Source organism: Nyctibius grandis, chromosome 11 (genome assembly GCF_013368605.1).
Source record: "Nyctibius grandis isolate bNycGra1 chromosome 11, bNycGra1.pri, whole genome shotgun sequence".
In the NCBI taxonomy this organism is placed as follows: domain Eukaryota; kingdom Metazoa; phylum Chordata; class Aves; order Nyctibiiformes; family Nyctibiidae; genus Nyctibius; species Nyctibius grandis.
The window spans coordinates 16,236,976-16,263,238 of NC_090668.1; the positions used below are offsets into that span (position 1 = coordinate 16,236,976).

A 26,263-nucleotide genomic window follows, 5' to 3' on the forward strand; every position below is an offset into this window, starting at 1 on the left:
TATGTAATTGCAGTTTTTATCCATCCTGCCTGATGTATGAAAGTTATAATTCTGTTTGTCAATACCTATGTGGTGGTTTTGGTGCATTGTTTCCCCCCCTGCCTTTTTTTTTTTTTTTTTCAGGATCAGGGCCGGGGGGGGGGGGAGTGTGTGTGGAGAGCTGAAGTCTGTGAATTGAGCTACATCAATTTTCCTGTTCTAACTCAGCCAAATGCTTGTTGCACAGCTGTTAGTTGTGGGACGCTGTGAAAGTGTAGCTGACAAACAGTGAGTTAGAAATTTAACATGTGCAAAGTTCTTGATGGTACCAAGCTTACTTGCATTCAGCCTAGGCAGTAGTGCTGTAGGAGCATTGTTCAACTGAATGTACTTAGCCTTAGACATGAAGGGAAAGAAAAAACCAAGCTACAATCTTGAAACCCAGGCTGGGTTGGAAATGTTGGCGGGGGGGAAAAAAAAAACCAAACACTGAACCTGAATACAGTTGATACGTGATCCCCGAGACATCCCTAGAACCTGTGATAGTGTGTTTGTATTTAACATGTTTTTAAGTATCTTAAGCCTCTTCTGCTCATACGCTGGAGGTTCCAGTAGCATTGAGTCACAGTAACAGTAATTAACTGGGAGAAAACTCTCCAAAATGCTCTTTGAATTTAGTTATTTTAAAAAGTAGAGAAGTTGGGCAGAACAGACACAGGTACAATCACCAAACTTGCTTTTCACTGTCTGTTCCCCATGCATTCTGTTGTTCAGGCTGGTACATTTGACACCAGCAAAACTGCAAATCTCAGAGGCTTCAAAATTGCAAGCAGAAGAGGGGCATTTTTCTCTAAGGAAGAGGGTTACCATTATTAGTTAACAAGTGCTTGCCTGTTTAGATCAGTCCGATCTTTACAATACAGTTCCATTTAGACAAGAAAAAGCTTTTCACTGTGAACGTGGTCAAACAGTGGAGCAGGTTGCCCAGACAGGTTGTGGAGTCTCCATCTTTTGAGATACTCAAAATACAAGTGGACACAGGTCTGGTAGCCTGCTCTAAGCAGGGCTGTTGGGCTAGGCAATCTACAGAGGACTATTCCAACTCTACTGCTCTGATTATTAAGGCATTTTTCTGCTCATTTTCAAGCTTGAATAATCCGCATTTTTTTTTCTTCATATGAAAAACTCAAATTTTATCACCACAACATGGGTTTGATTTTCACTTAGAATAATTGACTTCTACTAAACTGTTAGATTTAAGCATATTTGAAAGTTGTCTTTGCATTTGTAATACTTTCAGAAGCTAAAGCACTGTTTTATTTTCAAGTAGCCTATATAGCACATTTTACTGTGTGAATGATTTATCTTTCTAATTTTTGAGGAAAGAAGGAGGAGAGCAACTCAGACTGTTATCTCTTCTGTCAGAAGTGAGTGATCAAAGTTCGAGGTTTTGTGTTCTTGAGAGAGGCTGATGATGGAGGCTCAGGTATCTCTGGAATCCCTCTTATTTATAAAGAATGTGCAAGATCCTGTTTCGCTGAACACAGAGGGCATCAAATAGCTGAGAACAGATTTTTTGCTTGCAGGTCAAAGACCTTTTAACCAAGAAAGTTTTAGATCAAAGAGCTCCCTTTCAGCTTTTTCTTAGGAGTGTGCTCACAGGTGTTCTGCTGTCTGCTTCCCTCTCCTTGCTCGTGCACATACTCACCTCCTTCCTTTCCTCCTTTTTTCTGTTTGGGGCAATACCAGCATGTTTTGAAGTGTCTTTGCAAATTACTATGTCTTGGACAATAATATGTGCCTCTGTTCCAGTATGGAGACGAGCGTTTATGAGGAGGTTTAATCTTGTGGACTCTCATAAAACAAATGCAGCAGTCATACCCACCAGCTCAATCAACCAGTAACAGTAATTTAAAACAATAGCTTATTTTCTGCACATCCTTGTCTGTGTTACAGGCCCACTTGCTTTCTGGGGTTGCATTAATGTTGGTGCAACAGCCTGACTTAGATTTGAAAAACAAAAAAGTAAAGGCAGTTTTGTACAGTTGTCTCAGAGGCTGAAATGTGCTTGTGCTGGCTCTCCCCATGTTTTGCAGAAAGGCTACCAGAATATATCAACTTCTGTATTGTACATGCTTGGAAATAGAACATTTCAAAGTTCAAGAATAACTCATTTACTTTAATTTCAAGCTTTGTTGTGATGTGTCCCTATCAAAGCTACAAGAAATGTGGGGTCCTTTTAATTAATGTTTCTTTCAGAAGGTAACAGGGACTACGCTGGGAAATTGATCCATCCTCGTGGATTTAAGGCAACTAACTGCAGAAGATTAGCAAACAGGTATTTCTCTGGTAGCTGATTTCAAAAATGAGTTTTAAAAGTAAATACATTATAGTAACAATGGAAAAAAAGAACAAATGCATGCCCATTGGTACCTTTTTCTCTAGGAAATGGAACAGCAAGCCTCTGCAGGACAAAGTGACACTTTTGTCAGGGTCACTCTCAAATAAGAATTCAAGGTTGGACAATTAAGACCAGTCCTGTACAGGCTCACCTAAATTTTTATGTTTTGATTATGAGCTACCTATCCCCGGATTTAAAAAAAAAAAAGTCAAGAAACCAAGCTCTGTAAGGATACCTGTGAGCTTGTCTCTGATTTCTAAAATTCAGGAAGCAGTTGGTCTGACCTGCTGCCCTGTTCTTGTAAAGCAATTTGAGACTGTCGCACTACGCTGGCATTGCCTGCCTGGCCATGGAGATGCTGCACCTACGCTTCTTGCCCTTGGAGCATCTTTCTGCAACGGCCACCTCACTGCCTGCCCACCATGCACCAGCTCAGCTGCTAACAAGCTGAAACTCGAAACAAGAATTTGTGAGCCCAAAGATTGCAGCAGGAACAATTTTCACAGGGAAGCTTTAAAAATCCTATAAAAGTTATGGGGGGAGAAAGTTCAGAAGGAACAAAACTGACATAAAGTCGCTTTAGTTATTTTTTTTTTAAGGCAGGCACTGATAAAATCTTGCAAAGGGTCACCATTATGGTGTAAATGTCCCCATACTGTTCCTGACAGCCGCTGGTTTTACACATGTAAATAGAGACGTGGAGGCACACCCTTGGCAGTTTTGTGCAAGACTTTGGCCTGTGTTGGTTAAGCTCTCAGAGTTTTCTGAGCAGTAAGTAACATATCATATTCCCAAATACAGGATATGCTTACATTATACTTTAGATGAGGGGTTGGGTAACGTATCTTTTTTTGTACACTTATGGAGCATGTTGAAGGAAAAACTGCATTCAGAACTACTGTGTGCACTCAACTTAATTAGCTCATTAACTCGAATATCCCTTCCTATAGATATGGAATATCTTTATTGCAGATTTTAAAACTGGAAAACCCACACTCTCATTTGCCTAATTGGGATGTGACAAGCCATAATGCAAAGCCAAACTTGAGTGACTGGTTTTGCACTCTGAGCTTGGCGTGTTAGGTCATCGGGCCCTTTGCACTGCCATCAGAAAGCCACTCCACAATCCTTTCCTAGTGGCAGTGGTAATTTGCCAGTCCCAGAAAAACAGAGAAGAACTGAAAAACTGAGAAGCCTCAAATACCTTTCCCTATATGCACATTGCAAAGTAAATGCCTGACTTTGTATAATGCTCTAGCCCTAAGTTAACACCTAAATGCAGTGAAAACACCCTTGTGCTGTTGTGATGGGCCTCCTGGTTAGAGGGGAGCTGAACTGCGCTGATGCCCTTCGGGTGGTACCAAATCAGCTCTCTAAAGGCATGCTACCTCCAGGTTCCCTTTTTATAATTACTCCATACAGTAAGATTGTCAATGCTATTTGCCAATTTTAATATATGGGCAGTTCTGTTTACTTTAATTTAAATACATACATTGCTTGTGAGATTGGAGTCTGAATCAAGTTATGGGGGATAGATTGTTTATGACTAATATTAGAATATGCAAAATTAACTTTTTGTACATTATTTCTCTCCAGATACATCTTGAGTTTGCCCTAGATTTTCTTTTTTCCTTGAATGTACAGCTAAGGCACTCGTTTGCTTTGAGGGAATACATACCTTCTCAGCTGCTGAAGCTAACACATTGCTCAGACTAACAACTTTTTTTTGTTTTGAAGAACCTTGGTATAGCGTAAAAAGATTACTAAACCTTTGGGACCTCTTAAGATGATGTGTAACCCTGGAGTGCACCACATACAACAAAGTACTAAAATTTCTAAGCACTTTAAAACTGAAGCTGTTACAGATTTTTTGATAGTTTATTTTCCCTGGCTTCTATGGAAATAAGCCTTCTCCTTTTATTTCCTAAGTGTTGTGATTAACAGCAATAAGCTGTTTCTACTTCATCCCATTTTGAAATAGCATATTTTGAATTGCTGAAAAGTTGTGTGTTTGTAATGTTATCTGGTATATCGTCTGAGAGGTATTGGGCAAAATATTTTCACAGAAACCCTGCAACTCCAGCACTAGAAAAAACCCTTCACAAATAAGAGAGGGGACTTACAGATCCCATTAACGATCCTATACTCCTTTTGCCTTACTTGACAAATTTTACATAATTTTTCAACATGAAAGTTTATCATCTTCAGTGTTCAGAAGTAGCAGTCCAAATGTAAACTGGTGAGTTGCCACTTTAGCTACAGCTAGACAGCTGATTTGCCTATATCTATCAAGATGGGCAAACTTTTGGCCAAAAAAAAAAAAAGGCAGGGGGGTTGGGAGAATTCACCCTTATTTAAAGAATAAGAAAAGTGAATCAATAATACCTCTTTCCTAAAGGTGACTTTAATAAGGGACAAAAATGGTTTCTACACAGAATCTCTTTGACCTCGAGTAGGATATTAACTAGATCTCCTTATCAGTTGGCATTTGCATCTGATTTAACTATATGAACTACAGCATGTATTTTGAACAACTTTAAATGAACAGCTGCAGAATAACAGAGCATATTTACAGAGTCAAAGAAACAAAAAAAGTCAAAACCAGATTAATGGTAACTCATTTAATTTCTCATAAAGAGGAATGCTGTTTTTTTCTTTCTGTGCATGAGTCAGTATTTCATCTACATGAGGGTGAGTAAGCAAACAGCCTCATGCTGGCTACTGGATATTGCAATATTGAGATAAGAGCTTCCTTAGAGAGGTTTCTTATAATCCTTTCACTCTTATTGCAGTGAGATCAAGTTACAGCTGGTTTAATGCGATGTAAAACCTATTAAGGTTGACGTCACAGATTTTACTAGTTCTGGTGATTACATAACAAGTAATTACTCAACATAAAGTGCCAGTGACAGACTGATAGTTTGCTTTGAAATATAAAATTGAGATATAGGAACCACAGAGCAAAAGGAGTTTTGTTTAAACCTGTTATATTCCATTTTAGATAACAGAAGCTTGCTTCAGGTTAAGGTCCTTAAATGCAATAAAGGTATAAAATAATGCTTCATTATTTCCTTCTAATTCGCAGCTGACAGTTGTTGATTTGGAAAAAGATACCAGCAGAATTTTGAGTTGACTATTGGTGTGGTTGGAAGGTAACACTTAAGGTAACAAGTAGCAAATATTTATCCTACTGCTTAGCCCTCTAAGTTTGAGGTATGGTGATTAAAACAAGATGTAACATCTGAATGTACAAGAATTGACTCTTTTTGGATGACTGACACTGCTAGCTTAGGGTCAAACCATGTCATGGTCTGTATGGCTGATCAACGTAATAAAAGGATATAAGGTCACTTCCTTATGCCATGTGCCATCACTCTCAGGTCACGGGGATGTATTGCAGTGTGGTGCTATGTCCTGCCTCCCCTTCACAACACTCTGAAGGTGAGAGGCTGACGCTCCCCCAGACAGAGAGAGGCAGAGAGGATGTTGATGACTCATTTTCCCTTCATTTTCTTCACAAGCTGTTCCAGTGAAACAATGTGCTGTCTCTCCATCTAAGCTTATCACAAATAGTTTAACTCTCAAATAATTTGATGTCAATCTCTTTACACTTTTGCAGGATCAACAGGAAAAAAGGCATGGAAAATTCCTTACCTCAAGCATGTTCTCCTAAAACAACAGTTTATACCAGAGAAGTCTCATGCCCAGGCTGGCCTCTGGCTACTTTTCCTAATTCCCTTGCTCCTTCTATCTCTTGGATTTACAAATATTGAACTTAGAGGCCAACATGATAACCACAAGAACTGAGTCAGTATAGCCCAAATACTGCTGTGAGATGAGATGAAGGACCTAGTCATGGAAGAACTTGCTCATTAACTTCATGTGGGATGTGAGGAAGTTTAATTAATTAGAAAGGGAAAAAGGAAGGGAGGAAGCAAGAATGTCATAGTTTGTCAGAAATGCTTATAGCATTAGCTGAAGAATTCAGAAATCCCCCATTTTCTCTGCTTTCCTTGGAAAGTTTTTGAACCATCTCCAGAAAGTCTTACTGGGCTTCCACGGCTCCTGTTCCTGCTCCGTAAGCCAAGAACTAGCACTGGCACATGGGAATCTGGGTGCAAACAAGTAGCTGTGGATCAGCAGGCTGCGATTTCTCCTGCAGTAAGAGAATTAATTTAGCCTGTTAGTTGTGAGATCTTGTACTCAGGACTAATTTAAGTTTTCCCTGGAAACACCTGATTTTCCTATTCTATAGAAATTAAGAGTCCTAGGAGCCTAATTTTCATATCAATGTAAGATAGCACAAATCCTTAAGTTATCTAAAAACAAGCATTAGGAGCTCCCCTGCAGCTGAGCAACTCCCTGCAGCAACACCCTAATGTGGAGCTGAGCCTTGGTAGGTGTGCAGGTCTTCTCAAATGTGCACTTATTGTTTGCAGCAGTTCTGCTACCAGGATTTACTACTGGACTTGCGCTGCTAAATGGCTGTTAATAGGAGGAAGTTTGGTTTCTTGGTATCTACAGTTCAGTTTAAACTAGCAGCTGCCAATTCTGCTGGTTTATTTTAATGCTTGGTTTAATTTTTGATCATTCTTTTCTCATCACTGGAGTGGTTCTAGCAAATTTAGTAGCATACTGAGCCTCAGACTCTTAAGAGACTGTTTCTGTCATGCTGAGGCTCACCAGTTTTTGGCTGTGAGTATGTGCAGAACTGTTACCCTGTGATTGCACCGATGGTTCAGGTGTGAGCACATGCTTACAGCTCACATCTTTCATCAGCTTAGCCCGCTATGCAGAGTTAATGCTGGCTTTTTGCAGCAAGGGGAGATGGATGATACCTGGTTTAACATAATGTCACAACAGCGCAGACAAATGAAAATGAAATTAAATTCATTTTCTGATAATGAAAATCAAAGTTTTTAAATGAATTTGAATGCTCTGATTGAGTTTATACAAAATTACTGTTCTTGTGTGGCTATGGTATTTTAGAAATGTTACCAGGACCAGTTTTACTCAAAAGCCAGATTTAACTCACTTTTGAACCATGTTATCTTTGCAAAGGAAACACTGACCTTACTCCCTATGTATGTCTTAAATAAAAATTAATGGTATAACAGTAATATTAGACATACATTTTAGAGATTTTTCTAAGAAATCTTAATTTTTCATATTTAGGGAACACCAATAATTTGAGCCAAACTTAATTAATCACTTTTTCTTCCCTTAGAAATGCGGTTTATTCCAGCATACGGTTTGTTGCAAAAGATAAATACTGAAACGTGTAGCAGGAATTATTGTATGAGGCTTTTTATTAGTGATACTAATTCTCAAGTTTTGCTGACAGAAGAAGTCAAGGTTCCTGCCCTGGGCAGTTCCTAATCTACACGGGGAACAGGAGTTGGTTGAAGTGGAAGAAATGCAGTCTCCTTCTTCCCTCCAAAATGAACGTTCCTCCACTTCTGCTCAGCCCGAGTTACAAAACGTGTTTGACACGGTGCTAATGGCGGCGCTTCCATGCACGGCTGGTAAGAAAAGCTCAAACGAATCTTATCCAATACTGGTGCCTGTGACGTAGCGTAAATACCGAATAATGCCGCAGGCACCAGCTACCCGCGACTCGCCAACGCGCGGTGCAGCGGCGACCCGGCCTGAGGTGACATCTCGTCGACCGGGAAGCGCAGACCCAACCGCCGGCCCCCGCCTGTACCGTCACCCGCCCAGCCCTCACCACCGCCCGTGCTGCGCCGGCGCCGCCGGGGAGCGGTAAAGACCGATGCTAAGGCTGAAGTTTACAGCGACAGCGCTTTAGGGAGCAGAGCTTCCCTCTTTGAACCACGCGTTTCCAGTCAGGCTGGTTTCTGTCACGGAAAGGTCTGTTTTTAACGTCTCTTGGGCCTTTACCTCACCGCCCGCTCACGGGGGGTACGGCCGCCTGCCCGGCAGCCGTTTACACCTGCTCAGGGTATTTCGGGACGCGGGTCAGGATTCCTCCTCTCCCCCTCCCGTGTGGAGAGGCCGAGGCCGCCCCCGCCCTGAGGCGGGTCGTGGGGTGACACGCGGCCGCGCGGCGGGCGGGCAGGAGCGGGAAGCGCCGCGCCGCCCCGGCGTCCCCCTCCTCCCGGGGGCGGTGCGCGCTGACGCGGCAGCGCCGCGGCTCTCCGCCGGCCGAGTCGCACAATTATGAGAAAGAGCTGCCGGGCCGAGGCCGCCGCCAGCGCTGGGTCCCGGTGCGGAGTGAAGCCAGCGCCGTCCTCCTCGCCCCGCTCTCTGCTTCGCCCCGGGAGCGTTATCCTCACCTGGCTTCTCCCTACCCAGCCCTCCGCTGCTGCCGAGCTCAGCCCCGATAGATGGAGACAGGCCCCGCCACCGCCGACGCCGAACCACGAGCAGGAGCTGCCCGGCGCGAGGAGAGCCAGAGTCGGCGCCGAGACCCAGCCCGGCCCTGAGGAGAATGGTGAGGGCGGCGGCGGGGTGCCGCGGCGGCGGGGCCGGGGCCGGGCTCGCCCCGGCGGGGCGCGGGGAGGGGGGAGGGATGGGGACGCCGGCCGCCGGCTCAGACCTGTCCCAGCCGGCTGCGGCGGGTCCCGGTTGCCGCAGCCGTCCTGATCCGCCTCGGTCCCTCTCGCGCCCGGGCCCGCCACCCGCCGCGACGGCCGTTCCCCTGCCCGCCCCGACCGGGGCGCCTCAGCGGCGGGGCGGAGGGGCCCCGCCGGGCTGTCACCTCCGGGCCGGAAGGGGAGGTGCGGGCTCCGGCGCCTCAGGCCCGTCCGCGCGCGGTGCCCCGGCATCGCCCGCCCGCCCACGACCCCGCATGGCGCGGCGGGCCCTGCCCTCCCGGAGCTGTCGGCCGGGGCTGCGCCGAGCTGCCGGGGCGAGGCTCCCGCCGCCGCCCGGCATTTGTAGAGCCTCCTCGCACGGTGCCCGCGGGGACAGGCAGCGCCGCCCTGCTGCCGCCGGCCCCTCGGGGGGCGACCGCTGCCCTTCGCACCCCTCCGCTCCTCGGAGCAGCGCTCTGGGGAGCCCATCCTGCGGCAGGGGGGGACTTCACTGCTTTGAAACGAGACCTTTCGTTTGGTGCTCTTTGAGTGCTGCCGTGATCCTTCTTCACGGTTTTGTCTAATACCAGAATTTATATGGTGGACTATGTAGGTCTCTGGGATGCAGCTGTTCTTCCCTTCTTACCGTTCTACCTGTTTCACTTTTACAATTTCTACACGTTGTCATATACAAAGGAGTGTGTAAACCCTTACAAAGAGGTGTATGAGCTTGTACAAAGGAAACGGTTTTAATTCCATCTCTTTCTTCTGGCTGCTAATCAGTTCTTTATCCCTCTAAGTTTATTCCTTAATTGATATTTATAGCAGTGAGCTGTCACATCAAGTGCTTTCAAATCATTTTGAAAATCTAAGTGTTCAGTGTAAATCTGTCGATTTCACTAATCTGCTTGAACTTCTAGTCAGATGCTTTATTTAATTTTAAATAAAAGTGTTTTATTTCACAGTATATTGTTCAAAACCACAGGGGTTTATACCCATGAATCTTCCATTTCTGATGATATCTGTGAACTGTGTAGAACTGTGGGCTGTCGTTTTCTAGAATCTGCAAATCCAGCACTCTCCTAGGAAGAAGCTGAAAGTGCAACCTTCCGTTCTGACCTGAAAAAGTACTTGGCATCTCCCACTTGCGTGGTACTTGCTCTTCTCAACTGAAGTGTGTTTATTTAGTTCTGTAGTTTGGGTTTTTAGTTTTTTGTTTTTTGTTTTTTTTTTAGTTTAATTCTGGTCTTTTGTTGGTGCTGGCATAGCCTAGAAATGTACAGATTGTTTTTAACCATTATAGATGTGTAAACTGATCGTGGCTTAGCAGTTTTTCTGGCATTGTAACATGAATGCAATGTTTTATACTTACCATGTGTTTATCAACTATTTTGAAACCACTGTTTAACAGGTGTTTTGCCTGAGTTGAATATAGGACATTTTATGCAAGTTAATTTTGCTAAAAATCTCCCTGCTGCTCCATGACTATTTAGCAGTTTTGAAGAATTGCTGGACAGTGTCCAACATTAAATCAGGAATTATTCTAAGGAGTGAGTTTTTCAGTGTGCCAGTTCTGGGAGTTCAGTCTTTTTTTTTAATGTGTCTGTGTGGGTGAGATAACTGTCTGCTAGATCATCCTTCATACCTTCTGGTATGAGGCTGTTCTTGACTTTGCTATTTAAAGTGGGAGAAAAAGCCTTTGTGCATGTGGAACTGTTTAGGCTGGTTTTGGACTGTTTGTACCTTAGTTTCCTGATGTTTTACTTTGATATTTTTTTTGCTTGTTTGAGCTCAGGAGTGGAAGGATAATTTTCACTTGTCATACAAAGGCACCTTGAAACATCACCTTACATTTCGCAGTTATCTCACTTATATTTAAAGATACTCTATCAGATCGTCTACCTCCCCACGTGGATTGTCTTGGAGAGAGGTTCTCTATTGTGTTTTAAACTTTTGCTTCTCTTCTTGTCCCTTGAGGCTCTTCGTAACTCTAGTCTTGCCACCTTACCTTTTTGTCTTATCAGCCCTGCTTTCTCTGCTCTGCTGGTGACAGACTGCAGCATCCAAACTCCTCTCTTTTTCTTATAGTTATCTTTACCACTTGCTGTGCTTCCCTTTCCTGGAAGCTTTGCACCAACACCCAAACTTTTCCAGCTTCTCTTTCATGTCCCTTCATGAGGTGCATTTCTATTAACTGTTTGCTCCTTGGGGACAGTCATGACAGATGAGTATTTTCTAAACATATCAATATTGTTTTGAACTTAAATAATTGATGCTGACACAAGAGGGTTTGGCCATATTGATTTGTTGATTTTTCACCAGTAATGTTGCAAATAAATCTCTAAGAGGACTTGTCAAAAAATCTGTGTGAAGGGAGGGAGATGCTTTTATAGTCTACCATTTGTGTGCTTGACCGGATTTTGCATAGTAAGTTTAATTTTTTTCCCAGAAAAGACCCTGATTAGCCTAATTAGGAGTTTAATGCATAGTTATACTAGCAGTGACACTGCTACTAAACTTCTGATACTCAGCATGTTGTCTGAAACAAGCCCAAATTTGAAGTTCCAGTCTTTTAAAGACTTGGGGTTGGATTTTAAAATTATGGCTAATGCTTTGAAAAATCAAGACAATGAAATTATACTTCTCATGCCAATGTATTTAGCCTGAAAAATGTATCTTTGTCTTTTTTTTTTAAAACAGATATTTCTTTCTTTTGGAATCTCTCATTTCCTTTAACCATGTCTACTTTGGCCGCAATATTTGCGTGCCACATTCATTTGCTGAAACGAGTAACGTTAGTTCTGTTTTTTCTGTCCCACTGTTTTAAAGGCAAACTGGCAGTTAAATCAATGTGTGTGTTTTCCAGAATTGACGTTTGAGGCCATATTTCTTGTTTCTAATGTGACTAATTCTGTCATGGTGCATTTTAGCTTCACTGGTTGAGATTCCAGCAGCTGGCTTTTCAGCAGATAAATTACTGAATATTCTCACTCTGTGTGTGTATTTGGATAAGATACTTATATAATTATTAAAGATAAAGTCACTTCTTGCCTCTGATACTGACAAGTAGTGGTGGCCTTGGACAAATGGGTCTATATGCTTCATTATTTCTACAAAAAGTAGTCAGTGATACTGACTTGACCTGTGGTAAAACTTGAATGAAGTTTGTTGCATGCTTTCTTCATGTTCCCTGGCCTGAAACCTTCTTTATCCTCTACTGTATTCTTTGCTATCCTGTTACTGTCCTTTATTTGATTTAATCTTTTTTTTCTCACATAGTAAGTAAGAATGTACAGGTAATGGTGTCATGTTAATATATCGTGATAGAACCTATACTGAAAATGATCTAACTAATCCTTGGTTTCTGTTATTTCTTTAAGCTTAGCTTTTCTTTTACTTGAATTGTAGATGTTTTTGTATTTCAAGTAATAGAAAGCTAACCTAACAGAAGAACAGAGAAAGTAAACCCCAAAACCTTTGTATTGGCAAGCTTTGCTTCCTGACCTGGCTCAGCACAGGACTACCTGGGCATCAGTGCTGCTGCGCAGGGGAGGAGGTAGGATGTGCAGGAGGTGACTTGTCTTTTTGGTAGCAGCCAGTCATTAAACCAACATTGCCTGGCACACTGAGCCTTGGCATCTGACTGGGTGGGACCACAGACCCGAGCAGCAGTGTTTTGGAGACTAGTCTCCGTCACAGCCGTTGCACTGACAGAGAGGATGCTATTGTTTTGAGGAGCGGTGAGGTTTTTTCAGCCTTCTTTACACCTATGTTTTGCATGTAAAGTGGATGCGAGCTGTTTTAAAGCAGGGGCGTGAGCCACTTTCTTTAACTACCAGGTTTGCTGGAACCACAGTACAGCTCGAGTTTGTTTTTCTCCCCAGCTGCTGTAATTCTTGCACAGAACTAGGGACATTGCAGGTTGTCTAATCACTGTTAGGCAAGCAGGGGAAATTTCTTACTCCCCTGTTCTTTCCAAGAGGGAAAGGCTAATGAACTTCTGATGGGATAATGAAATATTAAAAAGCATCAGAGAAACTGGGATAAATAACATCGTTATCCTTAACTATGTCAGGTTTTTTTTCCTTCCTAAGAATTGTGCAGAAAGTGTCCTAAACCTCTGGGAAATACAGGCAGAAAAATAACTGTGTTGCTGATAGTGGTGCTGATAGTTCTGAAAAGCTGCCTTATGAAAGGACTAGAATATTTAACTGTGGAAATGGTTTGACAACATAGTATGAGGATGTTGCAGGAATAGTCTGTAAGATAAATGTAGTGGTTGATTGCCAAGGAGAGTTTAAAGTATGGTAACAAACTGACAGCATGTCAGAGTGGATTGAACTTGGTTTATAAGTTATGCATTTTTTTTTCCTGTTAACTAAAGCAAAGTTCAGATGTTAGTGAGGTGGTAGGCTTCGATTAACCTTAATTCTGGGAATTTCTATGTCTTTGTAAAAAAAGACCCTAAAAGTCGCGTCAAAGTTATGTATTATTTAATACTTGTGTTATTAAAAGCAATATATTTTTTTTCCTAAAGACTCTCACAAGCTAACTCAAGCTGTTTCACACATTTTCTATTGTCAGATTTTCTGAAATGTTTGAAGTCTCTGTGTGTATGGCAAATGTGCAGTTGCTGAGTTAGTGTATCCCAACCCATCTTTATTCCATATGATTTCAGCTGAAGGAGGATGGCATGTGGTATGTGTCCTAGCATATCTTGATTTTTTACAGCTGGAAAATTGGAATTTTGCAGGCTCATTCAGTAATAAAGTTGGTGCTCTGTTGTGTGTAGTTTGACAACTCATGTTTTCAGAGGATGATCCAACTGCAGAAACAGCTATTGTAAACCCTCTGAGAAGCTTTATTGCTACTTCTTCTTCAACCTGTCCGTGGAGATCACTAGTTTACGTTCAGATACGTGCTGAATGAGGTGCTTATTTTGTTTTATTGCACATCATGTATTTTGCAAAGAGCATGCAGCTGGCTAATACACAGTTTCAAAGAGTATAGGTAGATGTGTGTAGGTAGTTTGTCTACGTCTGAAAATTATGCATCTTATCAATGTCTATGCTAGTAATTGTAACAGCAACAATTTGAGGAGGCCTCTTTCTGAGCTGGAGAGCTTTGGAGCTATTTCAAGGTCTGTGGCAGCCTGGTCAGGCTTTTTGCTTCCTAGTCATGGATCTCAAAGTCTGGTGTGGATGACTCCCAGTGCTATTGGATTCTGCCTTTAATTGTTTGCTGCTAACCAAATGAGATTTTTTAAAAAAAAAAAAAAAATAAGCTGGAGGTTCTGAGAACTGGCATATTTCTATTAAGTTCTGGTTTGCTGTTTTTTGTTTGTTTGTTTGTTTTAATTTTTTACTGACAGTCTTTTGGGTGATTACTGCAGTGTATTTTTGCTGTCATACACTAATGCGTTCCTGCTTGGAACGCTTTCTCAGTTACAGCTCTAAATTAATTTAATCTAGGTGTTCAGTCTTTCACCGTAATACAACTCCATAATCTTCAAAGCCTGGGAAAGTGTCTGTTACAGCTCAGTCAGTCTTAACACAATGGTTATTGCAACTGAATACCAGCCTTTGTTCTGTGCATTGTTCCCACTTACCTCTATGCAGAGGTACTTATTTCTTAATCTTATCTACTTGATACACCTTTGCTAAGAGATGAACAGAAGCGATGTTTTCACTTTGTAGTCCCCTGGCTTGTGCTGGGTGGAATTTTGCAAGATGTCCCTGGCTGATGGTTCTTATACTAATACCTGCTAAGTTTTTCTCCTCCTAAGCCTAATACTGCAAAGTGATAATCATTTTTTTGTGAAATGTGGACTTAACAAACTTGACTTTTAAAATTTAAATTTAATAAATAAATGAATTTACATTTATGCCTTCTGCAAATAAATTTCTAGTTGCTCTGTTAGGAATACTGTATTTTACAAGCACTTGTTGCCTAAAAATTTCTAGACTCAGGGCACTTTTAGAACTAGTATTACTTAGCAGTCCAGGTCGTCCCACTTTTACTCACTTAATTGACAATATAGTTTCCTAGACTGACGTGGAGTGCTTGAGGTGTGGATGTGTGTGTTGCAGGATAATAATCTCTGATACCGGGCAGGGTTGATGCTCAAGTCCATAGCATCTTTACTAGCTGCTCCCAAATCTGCCAAAACTCTTCTGCAAGGTGTGGTTGTAATCCAGTCTAAACTCATCTAAGCCCTGGCTGTCACCCTTCCACCCATCCCTTTGTGCTTGCCTCTGTGCTCAGTCACTATTTCAGGGATCTGAATTGAATAAACATCTAATCACCTCCTTTTTTTTTTTTTGAGGATTAATTATTTTGTCGGTCATTTTGCTGAATCGGTTCTCCACGTGACTGCATAAATGCTGGTGCTGGTATGAGATAGGGTGGGATCATATGCAGAGACTTAGGAAAAATGGGATTGTGGCACCACAAACTTGACATCAGCTGTGAAGCTGGTTTGGAAGCTTGCTCTGAGGTCCTTGAGGGTTGACTTGTGCCATCGTATTGGTGAGTGTTCAGTTACTCTGGGTATCACCTGCTCTACGTGAGTGTTTTCCAAGTCTTATAGCCTTGTGTGCAGGCATGGATGGAGCTGCGCCATCAGAAGTCAGGTTCTGTAGCCTCTTAAAAGTATAAACCAAATTTCATTGCAGACCATATCTAATTGTACTGTAGGCACATAGTATCTCTGCTTGAATACTTTTGTATCTAAATTGTTTACAGAGGATGTTTTTCTTGACCTTCTTTTCTGAATGTGTGCTACCAGATGTAAGATAACTTTTTTACCAGTTATGCTGTGCTGTAGTTTGTCTTTGTGAACTGAGCTGCATCAAGATGAGTCTGACTCCTTCTGTCAGGTTATTTCTGTTGGCAAATGACCCACTGTTGGTAACTTGTCTCACATAACAAAATATTGCTAGATTTTTTTCCTCCATGTTCTTAACATGCTGCTTACTTGCTTTTTAGTGCTATTCCCGTTCCTGATTAACTTTCTCAAGAAGCTGAACCTGTTCCTTTGGGGTAGGAGAGAGCAAAGCCACGTTCTATAAATGTAGCTCTGATAGAGCTCAGCACAGCAGCCATGTGGCCAGGTTCAAAGACAGTCAGGCTGATGTACAACATAGATAAAATTGCTTGTGTATTGGCTTTTTGTAGTAAGCTCGATGCGTTATACTAGTTTGTGGCTAGAGCCAGTCTGAAAAAGCTCAGCGTCCTTTCAAAGCCTGCCCCTGTGGCTGCTGCAGTCATGCAAGTATTTAGTCAGGTATAACTTCAGTCACCTGAATAGGTTAAATTATGCATGTGCTTAAGTGACACATGATTGGAGCCTAAAAATACCAGTTATGTAATTACAGAACTGTTAATCAACTTTCTCTTCAATTATAAAAATCAGTTAATTTACAAGAGTATGTGCAGTTAATGATGTGTTAAATGTCAGAAGCCTTACCAGTTTCTCCTGTGTTCCCTGGCTGCAGTATTGTCTAAACTGTAGTTTGCAGAATTCTGTTAAACAGCAAATTTAGTAAAACTTGAACTGAAGGCGTTAGAAGAGTGCATGGCTGAGGGTGGTCCTTCTGGCCAAAATGTATGAGAGTGATTGATCTTGAAGGAATTCCTGCTCATGGTAGTAATCTAGCACTAGGTAAAGAGCAGTGAATCACCGATACCATAGCTGACAAATATCCTAAACAACTTTCTAGGAATTTAGGATCATCTGGTGTTGCAGTGCCTCTGGATGCAGAACTAGTTGGAAGAGGCTCACTCCTCGTGGTTTCACAAGCTATAGTTTACTGACGCCTTAATTGTGCTGCTGAAAATGTTCACGGGGTTACGCTGCAGACTGGCCTGTGCGTCAGATCTGTGGGCACTTACCTCGGCCTGTGTGAGGGGCACTAAGCAAAGATGTGGAGGTTGGGATGGACGTTAGCCTCTTAAACTGACATTGACTGGCTTTGCAGCCAGAGGCATTGAAAAGCAGAATTATCCCCTTAACTAACCTTTGTCCTTTTAATTTGTGCCAGCTTCAGAAATGCTCTTGATGAGGATTTATGCCTTTGCCTCGTTAAGCAATTGGTCTGTCTTATTCTTGGTTGCTTTTATAGAAATCTTATGCAGAAAAATCCTTTTAAGTTTTCAGTTGTAGGAAAAACACAGTTTGTATGCATGCCTTTTACTGTATAAATCCTGCCTCTGTATGTAGAACTCGGGGACTCTTCACTGTTAAATTCTCTATAATTGTTTCAAACGCATTAGTGAAACAATGTGGTCTTTTTATGTTGCTTATATAGGGAAAGAGGGCAGAAAACACTCATCAGCCTTGTCCTGGTTTGGGCAGCCAGCTAGTGTTATAGGTGAATGTTCTGTGGTGATGGAGGCCGCTAACAAACGGGTCATTGTTTGAATGCATCAGTCTGGTTGTGCTTGGTGTTCTGTAGCCCACGAGAGAAATATTTGGTACTAGTATAATCATAGTAATTTGGAGAACAACATCATACAGTAAACTTTGGGCTGCGCTTTCTTCCTGTTATAGATAACGTGCAACACTGAAGCTTTTCTGTCTTCAGAAAATCCTGTTTTCAGGTTGTAGAAAAATGTTTTCTGGTCACATGTGTGTAGACAATCTGCAGAACATGGGTAGACTTTGCAGAGAGGGGAAGGATTATTTGCAAAAGCTAATTAGGCAGTGAGTCCCTAGGCTTGCTCAGTGGAGACTGAGGGGGATTCAGAGCAGCTTTTTTCTCTTCTCTCTGCAGAGAGGATGTAGAAAAATTATCACTGCTAAGATAAGGTTAGTCTTTTTTGACTATCCTCTTGAGTGTCATTACTGGATTTTTCAGGGTTTTTCTGACAAATGTAAAGATCTTGCATGCAGGACAAGAAAAATCTTTTGAAATTAATGCATTAGGAGTTAGTTGGGTTTTAATTATACCATGAATTAGAAAAAAAAACATCTCCAGTGGCAGGTGAATGGATGCTATTCTCAAACCTAGGGTATCTGCTCACCTAAAATGTGACCTTAGGCAATACGTTCTTGCTTCATTGGCAGCTCTCCGAGAAATAGAAAAGTACTGTCTTAGCTTCTTTTCCTTCCTGAACATCAGGATACAGGTGCTTAAAAAGAATGCCTTTTTGTGTGACAGATCTATAGTATTTTCCTGGATGCCTAGAGTAAGTATGCTTTGGGGGATTATTTCGATGTACCTTGACAGTCTGCTTAGATCAGCTCAGCTGTCTTGCTAACCCAGTATCTTGCTGCTACCAAAGGGGATGTCCTGCTTTGCTTGTTCCCACCCGGATCATAGCCTTGTGGCCTTTTCCTGTGCCTTAGTTTTCTGCCCAGTTTGCATCTGAATTGATATTGTCCAACTTGATGAATCAGAGTATTTAAATTCTATACAAGTGTTTGTAAGAGTTTTGTGCTTTTGATTTGAGATCTGAATGCTCGGCTTGGGGACTCAAGCTTGTTGAGGCAACCCTGTAAGACTAAGATAAGAGAAACACCAAAAGATATTCTTCTATTTCCCTCTTCATTAGAGCTAGCCAGACCTAGGTTTAAATCACTAGTTAGGAATTAGGATGTCTGTGCTTGTATCTTAATTCACAATGCTATGTGCGTGTGAAGGACGATGTGATAGGCAGCTTTGTAGTGCTTTTGGTAAATGGTGAGGTAAAATGGAACATATTAGCAGTCTGAGTATTGATTTGGAGATAAAATGAATGACTTTAAGCTCTCTCACAATACATTGCGTTCTATAGGTTTACAGCTTTGGCTATAATATTTAAAAGAAATATTCATGAAGAGGGATGTAAGAGTGTAGCTGAGACTTTCAAAACGTGCTAATAATAAAATGGTTGAATGCTAATGGGAAAATCAGCATAAAAGAAGTTAGTATCAGGTTGTGATGGAGAGCTCAATTTTTATGGAAGACAGCCTCCTGAGAAATCAACAAAATAAGACACGGTAGCTCAAACAACTTTGTTCCCCTCAAAAACAGAGGGTGGAAATTTTTAGAAGTGCCTGAATAAGCATTATATATTATTTCAGACAGTAATTAGCTGCTTTCACATTTGCCTAAGTAAACTCAGTTAAGTTTCTTCTTTGCACTTTTCTAGAGTAAACAGAAACTACTTAAAATAGTTTTAGTGGGGAACTTTATCTTCTGATAAGAGTTTAGGTACATGGATGTCTCTAGAATGCTGTCAGGCTACTTATGCCTGGAGATGAGGGCTGTAGTCAGTGTGTACTCTTGAGCAACTGTGGACCTAGCTAGCTCTGATAGGAGAGCTAGTTCTCTGTCTTGACAGGCAATGGAAGTGTAACTGAATCCAGTAGCCCTTTGTTAGTGAGCTGAATTCAAAAATGCCCAAGTCTTTGTAATTCTACAGCAGGTGAACTATACTACAGCAAACTCTTGTTTCGGCTTTTCTCCCAGCTCATCTTGCTTTCTCCATCCTACTCTAATCTCCCAAGAGCTCTGGTCACTGTAGACAGTTGACCAAAATGTTTGGTTCCCCTGCTGTAGCTAGCAAATGCTGTCACGTTGGTGTGCACCATGTACAGGCAGGGAGAACGTAGAGAATATGAGCTACCCCAGCACACCTCCACAATCCTGGCCGCGAGTAATGCATATCTTCCCCTTACCAAGGAAGTGAAGGCAGTTCAGGGGTTGTGTGACTAACTTCTGTCTCCCTCAGGCATCAGGTCCAATGCTGATATGTTAATACTAGCCTGGAACCAGCCTAATATTAATTTCCTGCTCTGAGATGACTTGCATGACTTAGACAAAGTGATTTTTTTATGGTACTCACTGTTAAAGTGAACTAAATTCCAAATCTGTTTCAGGTGGTTCTTTGATTGCATGTTTGCTGACGGGCCTCTTTCCTAGTATCAGTAGTTTTGATTATAAAAATAAATTGGTTTTCCCTGATACTGTGTCTAAAGATAAGTTGTGTGAAATTTCATCGTCCTTAGCAGTGGTCTGCTGCTCTCACCTATTTCACATGCCCCCTGGTATGTTTCTTGCTCTTCCCTCTCACCCGTGCTATTCAGAGAAATATTATTGATCTGTAATAATTTAAATGCAGGCATAAGGCTTCCATTGGGTTTGTTTTTTTTTTTTTTTAGATATTCAAAGGGTTGTCTGAGGCTAGCTATGTCAAAAATCCCTTAGTGATAACAAGTTTCCACTGTTCTAGTGAGTTAATAATAGCCTGCTAAAGTCAGCAGGCGCCGAAATCTTTGCTGTGATGATGGAGAAGTACGTTTCTTTTTACAACATTAAATTTTTTAAAGTCAGATCTGTGAATGGAAGGCTAAGAAGGTAGTAGAGCAAGACCAACAACATCCACCCTTCCAGATGGCTTTTGTGGTTATAACGTGCTTCAGCACATAACGCATTAATCGGATGTTCATGCACTTCATGAACCAGAGAGGGAGGACCTTCTTTAAATCTGCAACTCAAATAAAGCTGAAATATATCCTTTGCACTAGGTGAAGTGAACTCACAGCCTGTATGCTGTCTATGAATAGCAGCTGCCACAGCTGAGCTTTTTTCATCTGGGAATAAATCGGAAGTGAATCGAGGGTAGGATTAATTATTTGGCTGGCGGCAGGAGCCCTTTCCTGCTGCTGTATTTCCAGATGCAGCCACCGCTAACTCCTTTCTCGCATCTGTGATTTGTATTCCCTATGTGATGGCAGAGGGACTGGAAGTTGCTTGGGAAGGAGAGCCAATGGATCCAGGCTACATGAATTGTTTTACCTCTGATAGTGTGCCCCAAGCCTCATTCCTTCCAAAAATAAACCTGGAGTTTATAGGATTGTCTGTTCATACACCCTGCCTGGCATGTGCGAGGTAAGCCCAGCACTTGCCAGAAACGTAAGGTATGAATCCAACTAATTCTTTCACGTGAAGTAAATCTGGTGAGCCAGCAAGTGCAGAGGTTTTAGCAGCCGTGCACAGTGTGTCCCCTCGGTCCCTGCACAAAGGACCAGGTTGAGTGGCCATCCTTGATACCCACAGAAATTATTTGACCCACTTGAAAAGCCTTGGCATCGTTTCTGTTGTGTGCTGGTGAGTAGGTATGCTGACTACCTTTCTGCTGGTCTTATTTAAGAGAGTGTGTAGGCTTGCAGTCTGCTTCATCGGTAAGATTAGAACGACTGCAGACTGCAGCTGAATCACTGGTGTTGAGAGAGGTGAAGAGGGTGCAGACTATACAATTGTATCACTATAGATAAGGAAGGAAAAGTAGGCTGTGTGTTTAAAAATGTAAGAGATGGAATTGGTTTATATTGGTGACAACATAATTAAAAATGAGTTTTGAACGAGGGACTCTGGCAGCAAGAAGCAGGCACTGTATGACAGGTTTGAAAACAATCCTATATACTTTTGCCATGTATTTTTTTGGAATCTCTCATTTGAACAAAGTTGGTACTAGAGTTAAAAACGTTGGCTGAAAAGCTGTAGCTGTATTTTCCTTGCAGTTACTACCACATGCTCCCTTTTTATCCTTTTCTTTCATCCATGGTTTTAAGTTTTAGGGGGTAAAGAATTATCTTCATCTCCTTTGAAAACTCCGTGGGCTAATTCCTGGCTTGTTGCTTCTAGATCATAGCTTTGATATATGTTTTGAAATACTTTACGGAATGCATCAAAATTTGATTGGTCTAGGAGCTCAGAGAAAGTCATTTGTAGATTCTTTGGAAGGGCTAAAATTTTTTAGCTTGGTGTTTCATTAGTTGGGAGGATTGCAAATGTAAATTGTAAAATCAATTTTACTCCAGTTTACAGAAGTGAAACTGGTTTACCTTCTTCGTGTTTTCTTTTTCCTACCAAAATTCCAAATTCTGTTGATGAAAGTTGGGAAATAAAAAGCAAAATACACATGTTCAGGAACGGCATGCCATCTGCTGTCTCTGGTTTTGGCAAGTCTATTTAATTACTGTATCTGTTAATTGGACATTTAACTCTGAAAATGTTTATTGTTGTCTCAGCTGAGAGAAAGCTGGAATTACACCAGTGTGCGTGTGTCTTCTGAAAATCAACTGATGGTTTATTCCAGTGTGACCTGAGATAATTCATACTGTAGAATCAGTTGTGAAATCTTTTCTAGGTATATTTTAATATTTTTTTAATGCCTTGTATGGATGATATATACATTTTGAGATTTAATACTTGCTAGAAAGAAGTAATTTTATGACTGGTCTAACTGCAGAACAGCAGGCACCTTCACATGGGTGTTAAACCAGCAATTCTTTAAAGTTTATTTTAAAATATGCTGGATTTGCTCTGAATTTCCCACTGAAAGACCTGTATTGCATTTAGAAGATGACTTTCCCAATAATGTGGGTAAAGTTGATTGAGTTTGAATGTAATAAAAATGTCCCAAAAATATTAGGTCTGTGGGTTTTATTCTGGTGCATTTGGATTAAAAATAACAACTTCAGAATGTTAAATTCTGTATATGAATTTATGGTCTTCTGAGTTAAATGAATCTACAAAAAAAAAAATCCCCAGACAACTTAATTTTATGCTTTCTGATTGTTTGGTGAAAAAATTCCCACAGCAGCAGTGCATTCTCCAAATAGCACGTTGGAATAATTTTCATCAAGCTTGAGAGAGCTGTAAAAATCCCTTTTGACAAATTCCAAGTATTCTCTGCATCCAAAACTGCACGTGGATTTGGTGAGTTCGGTCATGACTGCGTTAACGTCAGAGAAGAACTTGATGAAACAATAGCTGCTCTGTTAGAGACCTGGATTGCTGTGAAAACTGTTCAGAGCAAATCTCCTGAACTGTTTCAAAAAGAATAGGATTGATGAAGGTTTGTTTTCAGCACTAAGGGAGCCATTGATAGGAAGATTCGTATCTTTGCTCCCTGGCTCATTGGAGGTCTGCTTCTGAATGCGGTGTGCAGGAGAATTGACAGAAGACTTTCTCGGACTGCCCTTTTTCCTTCCCTGCTTCCTCAACAGTTTTTATTTAAAATAAAACCATTATTTTTTTGCTATTGAGCAATGTATTGTCAGGACTGTAGCAATATTTTCACTAGAGAAGTCTTTCAACCCAGAAAACTAGAGCTGTTTGGTTTCATATGAAGCAAGTGAAGCCAGAAGAGCCGTTCTGCTCAGAACAGGATCTTCAACATAGCAGAGACACCTTTTGTGCACGATGGGTCTGTCTGTGTCTGAGCCGGTCCGGTTCTGTGACAAGAGGTGCCTCAATGGGTTTGGGAAAAAAGAAATGAAACAACTTTTTCTTGTAGATGAGGATGATAGTTATTTCAGAATAATAATGAGGTAATCCTGGTGTGGGCAGCAGGGTAAAATATCCATGCAAAAATTTTCATTTGTAGTGGATTAAACAACAATTTAAGATTAATGCAACAATCCTTCTCATTTAGAGCGACATACTTCACAGGGGTACGTTAAAGCACTCTGTACAAATATAATTTGGTGGTGTGACAATATTTGGGCCCTTGTCTTTCTAGTGTTGCAAATATCCACGCTTTCTGTAGAAGTTACTTTAAAAATTGGTAAGGTTGACTGGTATTCTAGTTATTGATTCAGGAACAAATTTTGTAGGCTTTTTGTGTGTTGCGTATTCTACGGACAGACAGCACTGTTATTCTTCAGCAGAGAGTCTTTTAAATATAGTTTGTAATATTAGCTGGCTAAATGCTTTGTTTTCTTCTCCCCCTCCTTTAAAAAAACAAAACAAAAAACCCCAAACAGTAATTATAGAGGTATGTCATTTTAAATTGCAAGGAAAGCAAGTAAATTAAATGTCTGGGGTTTGCTGGAGCCAAGAGTTTAAAACAAATGTTAGCAAATATATGGCATCAAACTGCCTGCCTTTTTCTTTTTTCTTCCCATCTGCTTATTTACTTGACGTTAGCTGAAGTTCTGAAGCCTTTCCTCAAATTAGAAATGTTTCCTTGAGGAACTGAGTTGTGCTCTGGTAGCATTTTTAATGCAAAATTTTAGATATTTTCTTTGGGAAATCTAGGCATGACTGTCTTTCAGATAACTCTCCACCCCACACACAGTGGCTTAGTTACTTAACTCATCCTGGGATGCACGTTTTCAGTATCATTCAGTTAATTTGTACTGAGAACAAGTCCAGGTACTCTCCCTGGAGCACAGCTCTTACTGCCTTAAGGGTTTGAAACCCCTCCTGGAAATCTTTGCCAGGAGAGCTAGTATGCATTTTATTTATGATGTTTCTTCGCACAAGAACTTTTACGACTTCTAAACCTCTTGATATGCATTAACTTAATTGGATATCATACTCATCCTGGTTGTTTGGCTTTATTTGGTTTTATTTGACGTATTGAGTAGAAAAGCGATAAGATAAAGGTTTGTTTGGAATTTCTGCCTTTGAGCTATAGCTGCAGGAGCCCAGTGCTCAGTTAGGAGTTAGCTGGCTGGGCAGGGATCACAGTTCAGTCCCATGGTGTAGCACGTGTTTGGCTAATGGAGTGGGTTTCTTAGATAAGAGATCCTCTTGTAAATCATGAAAAGAGCGTGTGCAGTATGTATAGTTATATAAGAAGCAGTAACTTGTCAGTGGACCTTTCCTTGGATAGACAAGTAAAGGATGTTAGTACAGAATGTCTCTTAGAAATGTTTTGAAATCTATCTTGTTGGTTGTAAGTGAGCTAGACAGATAGGACTGCTGTACAGCAGTGCGAGCATGAGTATTCCTGCTGCAGACAGTTTCCTCTCTATCTTCTTGTTTTCAGGCTTGCTGAAACTTTCCGTGTATTGTTTTTTGCCCAAATGGAAGCTTCAGCTTTTTGGAAAATTGAGGTGGTGGGGAAATAATATAGAGTCTATTTATTTTTAAATAAAGCACAAATAAAATTGGAAGATCTTTTCCTGTAACAACTATTGCATATATTGAACTGCTGTATGGTATAAGCAAAGATTTGAAAGCTGAAATATGAGATGCAGTAGAAAGTGATATGACTTCTAAATTTGAAACTGAAGTCTATGCAATTAGTAATTGAAAACTCTTATTATCAGTCTTCCACAAAAGTCACAGTTTGCAATATTATTTTTTAATCCAGTTCAGTTTCCTGATTCAGCTGGTCAGCTTTGTAGAAAAAATGCCAGCAGAACTGCTAGGTTGGTATGCAGTGTTGCAGCTTCAAGAGCAATAACTTTAGGATAAGTTAAAGTTTAGTTTTGTAACACATACTGTGTAATTTATGAGCCTCCAACAGTGTACAGTATCACAAATGAGTAGAAGGAATAAGCTGGGATCCTTTTGTACATGAACAAGTTCATGATTGTCAGCTGTACAGTATATTTATACCTGCCATATTTGTGTTAATTGAAAGTCATGCAAGTTATTTTGAGATCTCTCCAAATAAGAAAGCTTACTTTCTATACAGAAAATAATTCAGACCAAACTTGTTGGATAAACTCAGATAATTTCACAATAGTTTGATAAAGCTCTGCAGTACTGTTGTCCATCAATTGCTGCCTTCCTAGAACTTAGCCGTCTTATTATTTTAATATGTTGGCTCTTATAAACACTTATGTGAGTTAAAGGGCGGAGAGTGGTAGGTGGTTGGGTTTTTTTTCTGAGACCTGATCTCATACTGTACTTTAGTGACTGCTTTTTTTGTTTGTAACCTGCTATATACAAAACCTTAAATTATGGTTAACTTTGTGTTAAAAGTTTCATTGTACAAGGAGACTTACTAGAAATACCCATTCTGAATTTCAGTAAAGATAACATAAGGAATTCTTTGCATCTTGAGCAGATACACTTAAATAATTTCTGTTATTGGTGCTTTGGAGTACTAATGCTATTGCTGAATCAAAAATAGGTAATGCTAAAATCGCTATGGTAAAACTTCCACCTCTTGTAAAGGCGGTGGGATTATTTTGGCATTTAGGTACCTCCAGAAATCAGAAATACTGTGGTCGGGCACATTCTCTTCAGTTTGTAGTTCAGCAAATACTTGTGTAAGTTTTGTTCCAAATAGCAATTATAATTATTTCAGCAATTATAATTATTTCTGCACTTGAGAAACTGTTATGAAAGGTCTCATTTATTGGAAATAAAGTATTTCCTTTAATCGTGATCCCAGAGTGAGTATATCTCTTCTAGCTTATTGAATCAAATCTATGTGCTTTTTGTTTCTTGAAGTTCTTTCAGAAGTACTGAAAGACACAGTGAACTTTGTTGTCTGCTCGGAAATCAGTGCAACCAGAATGAGGTATCTTGCATAACCGTCTACAGCTTACAGACTGAGCAAAAGCCTTGTTGGCCACTTTGGAACTAGATGTTAGTAGTTACTTAGCACATCT

The 26,263-nt window shown here is 40.9% G+C and overlaps 1 protein-coding gene and 1 long non-coding RNA gene across 2 annotated transcripts in view; one reads left to right on the forward strand and one right to left on the reverse strand.

Moving 5' to 3' along the window:
- Nucleotides 1-7,671: 7,671 nt before the first annotated feature.
- LOC137669059 (uncharacterized) lies at nt 7,672-9,094 on the reverse strand. The gene is made up of 2 exons (XR_011049035.1): nt 8,940-9,094; nt 7,672-8,822 (listed from the first exon to the last, which is right to left on the reverse strand). It is a non-coding gene; the product is annotated as an uncharacterized lncRNA (long non-coding RNA).
- Nucleotides 8,756-26,263, forward strand: part of TRPM7 (transient receptor potential cation channel subfamily M member 7) — a 57,757-nt gene continuing 40,249 nt past the window's right edge. The window contains exon 1 of the mRNA XM_068410938.1: nt 8,756-8,834. Within this exon, the coding sequence (XP_068267039.1) occupies nt 8,832-8,834 (3 nt within the window). The 5' untranslated portion in view covers nt 8,756-8,831. The remainder of the gene's footprint in view (nt 8,835-26,263) is intronic.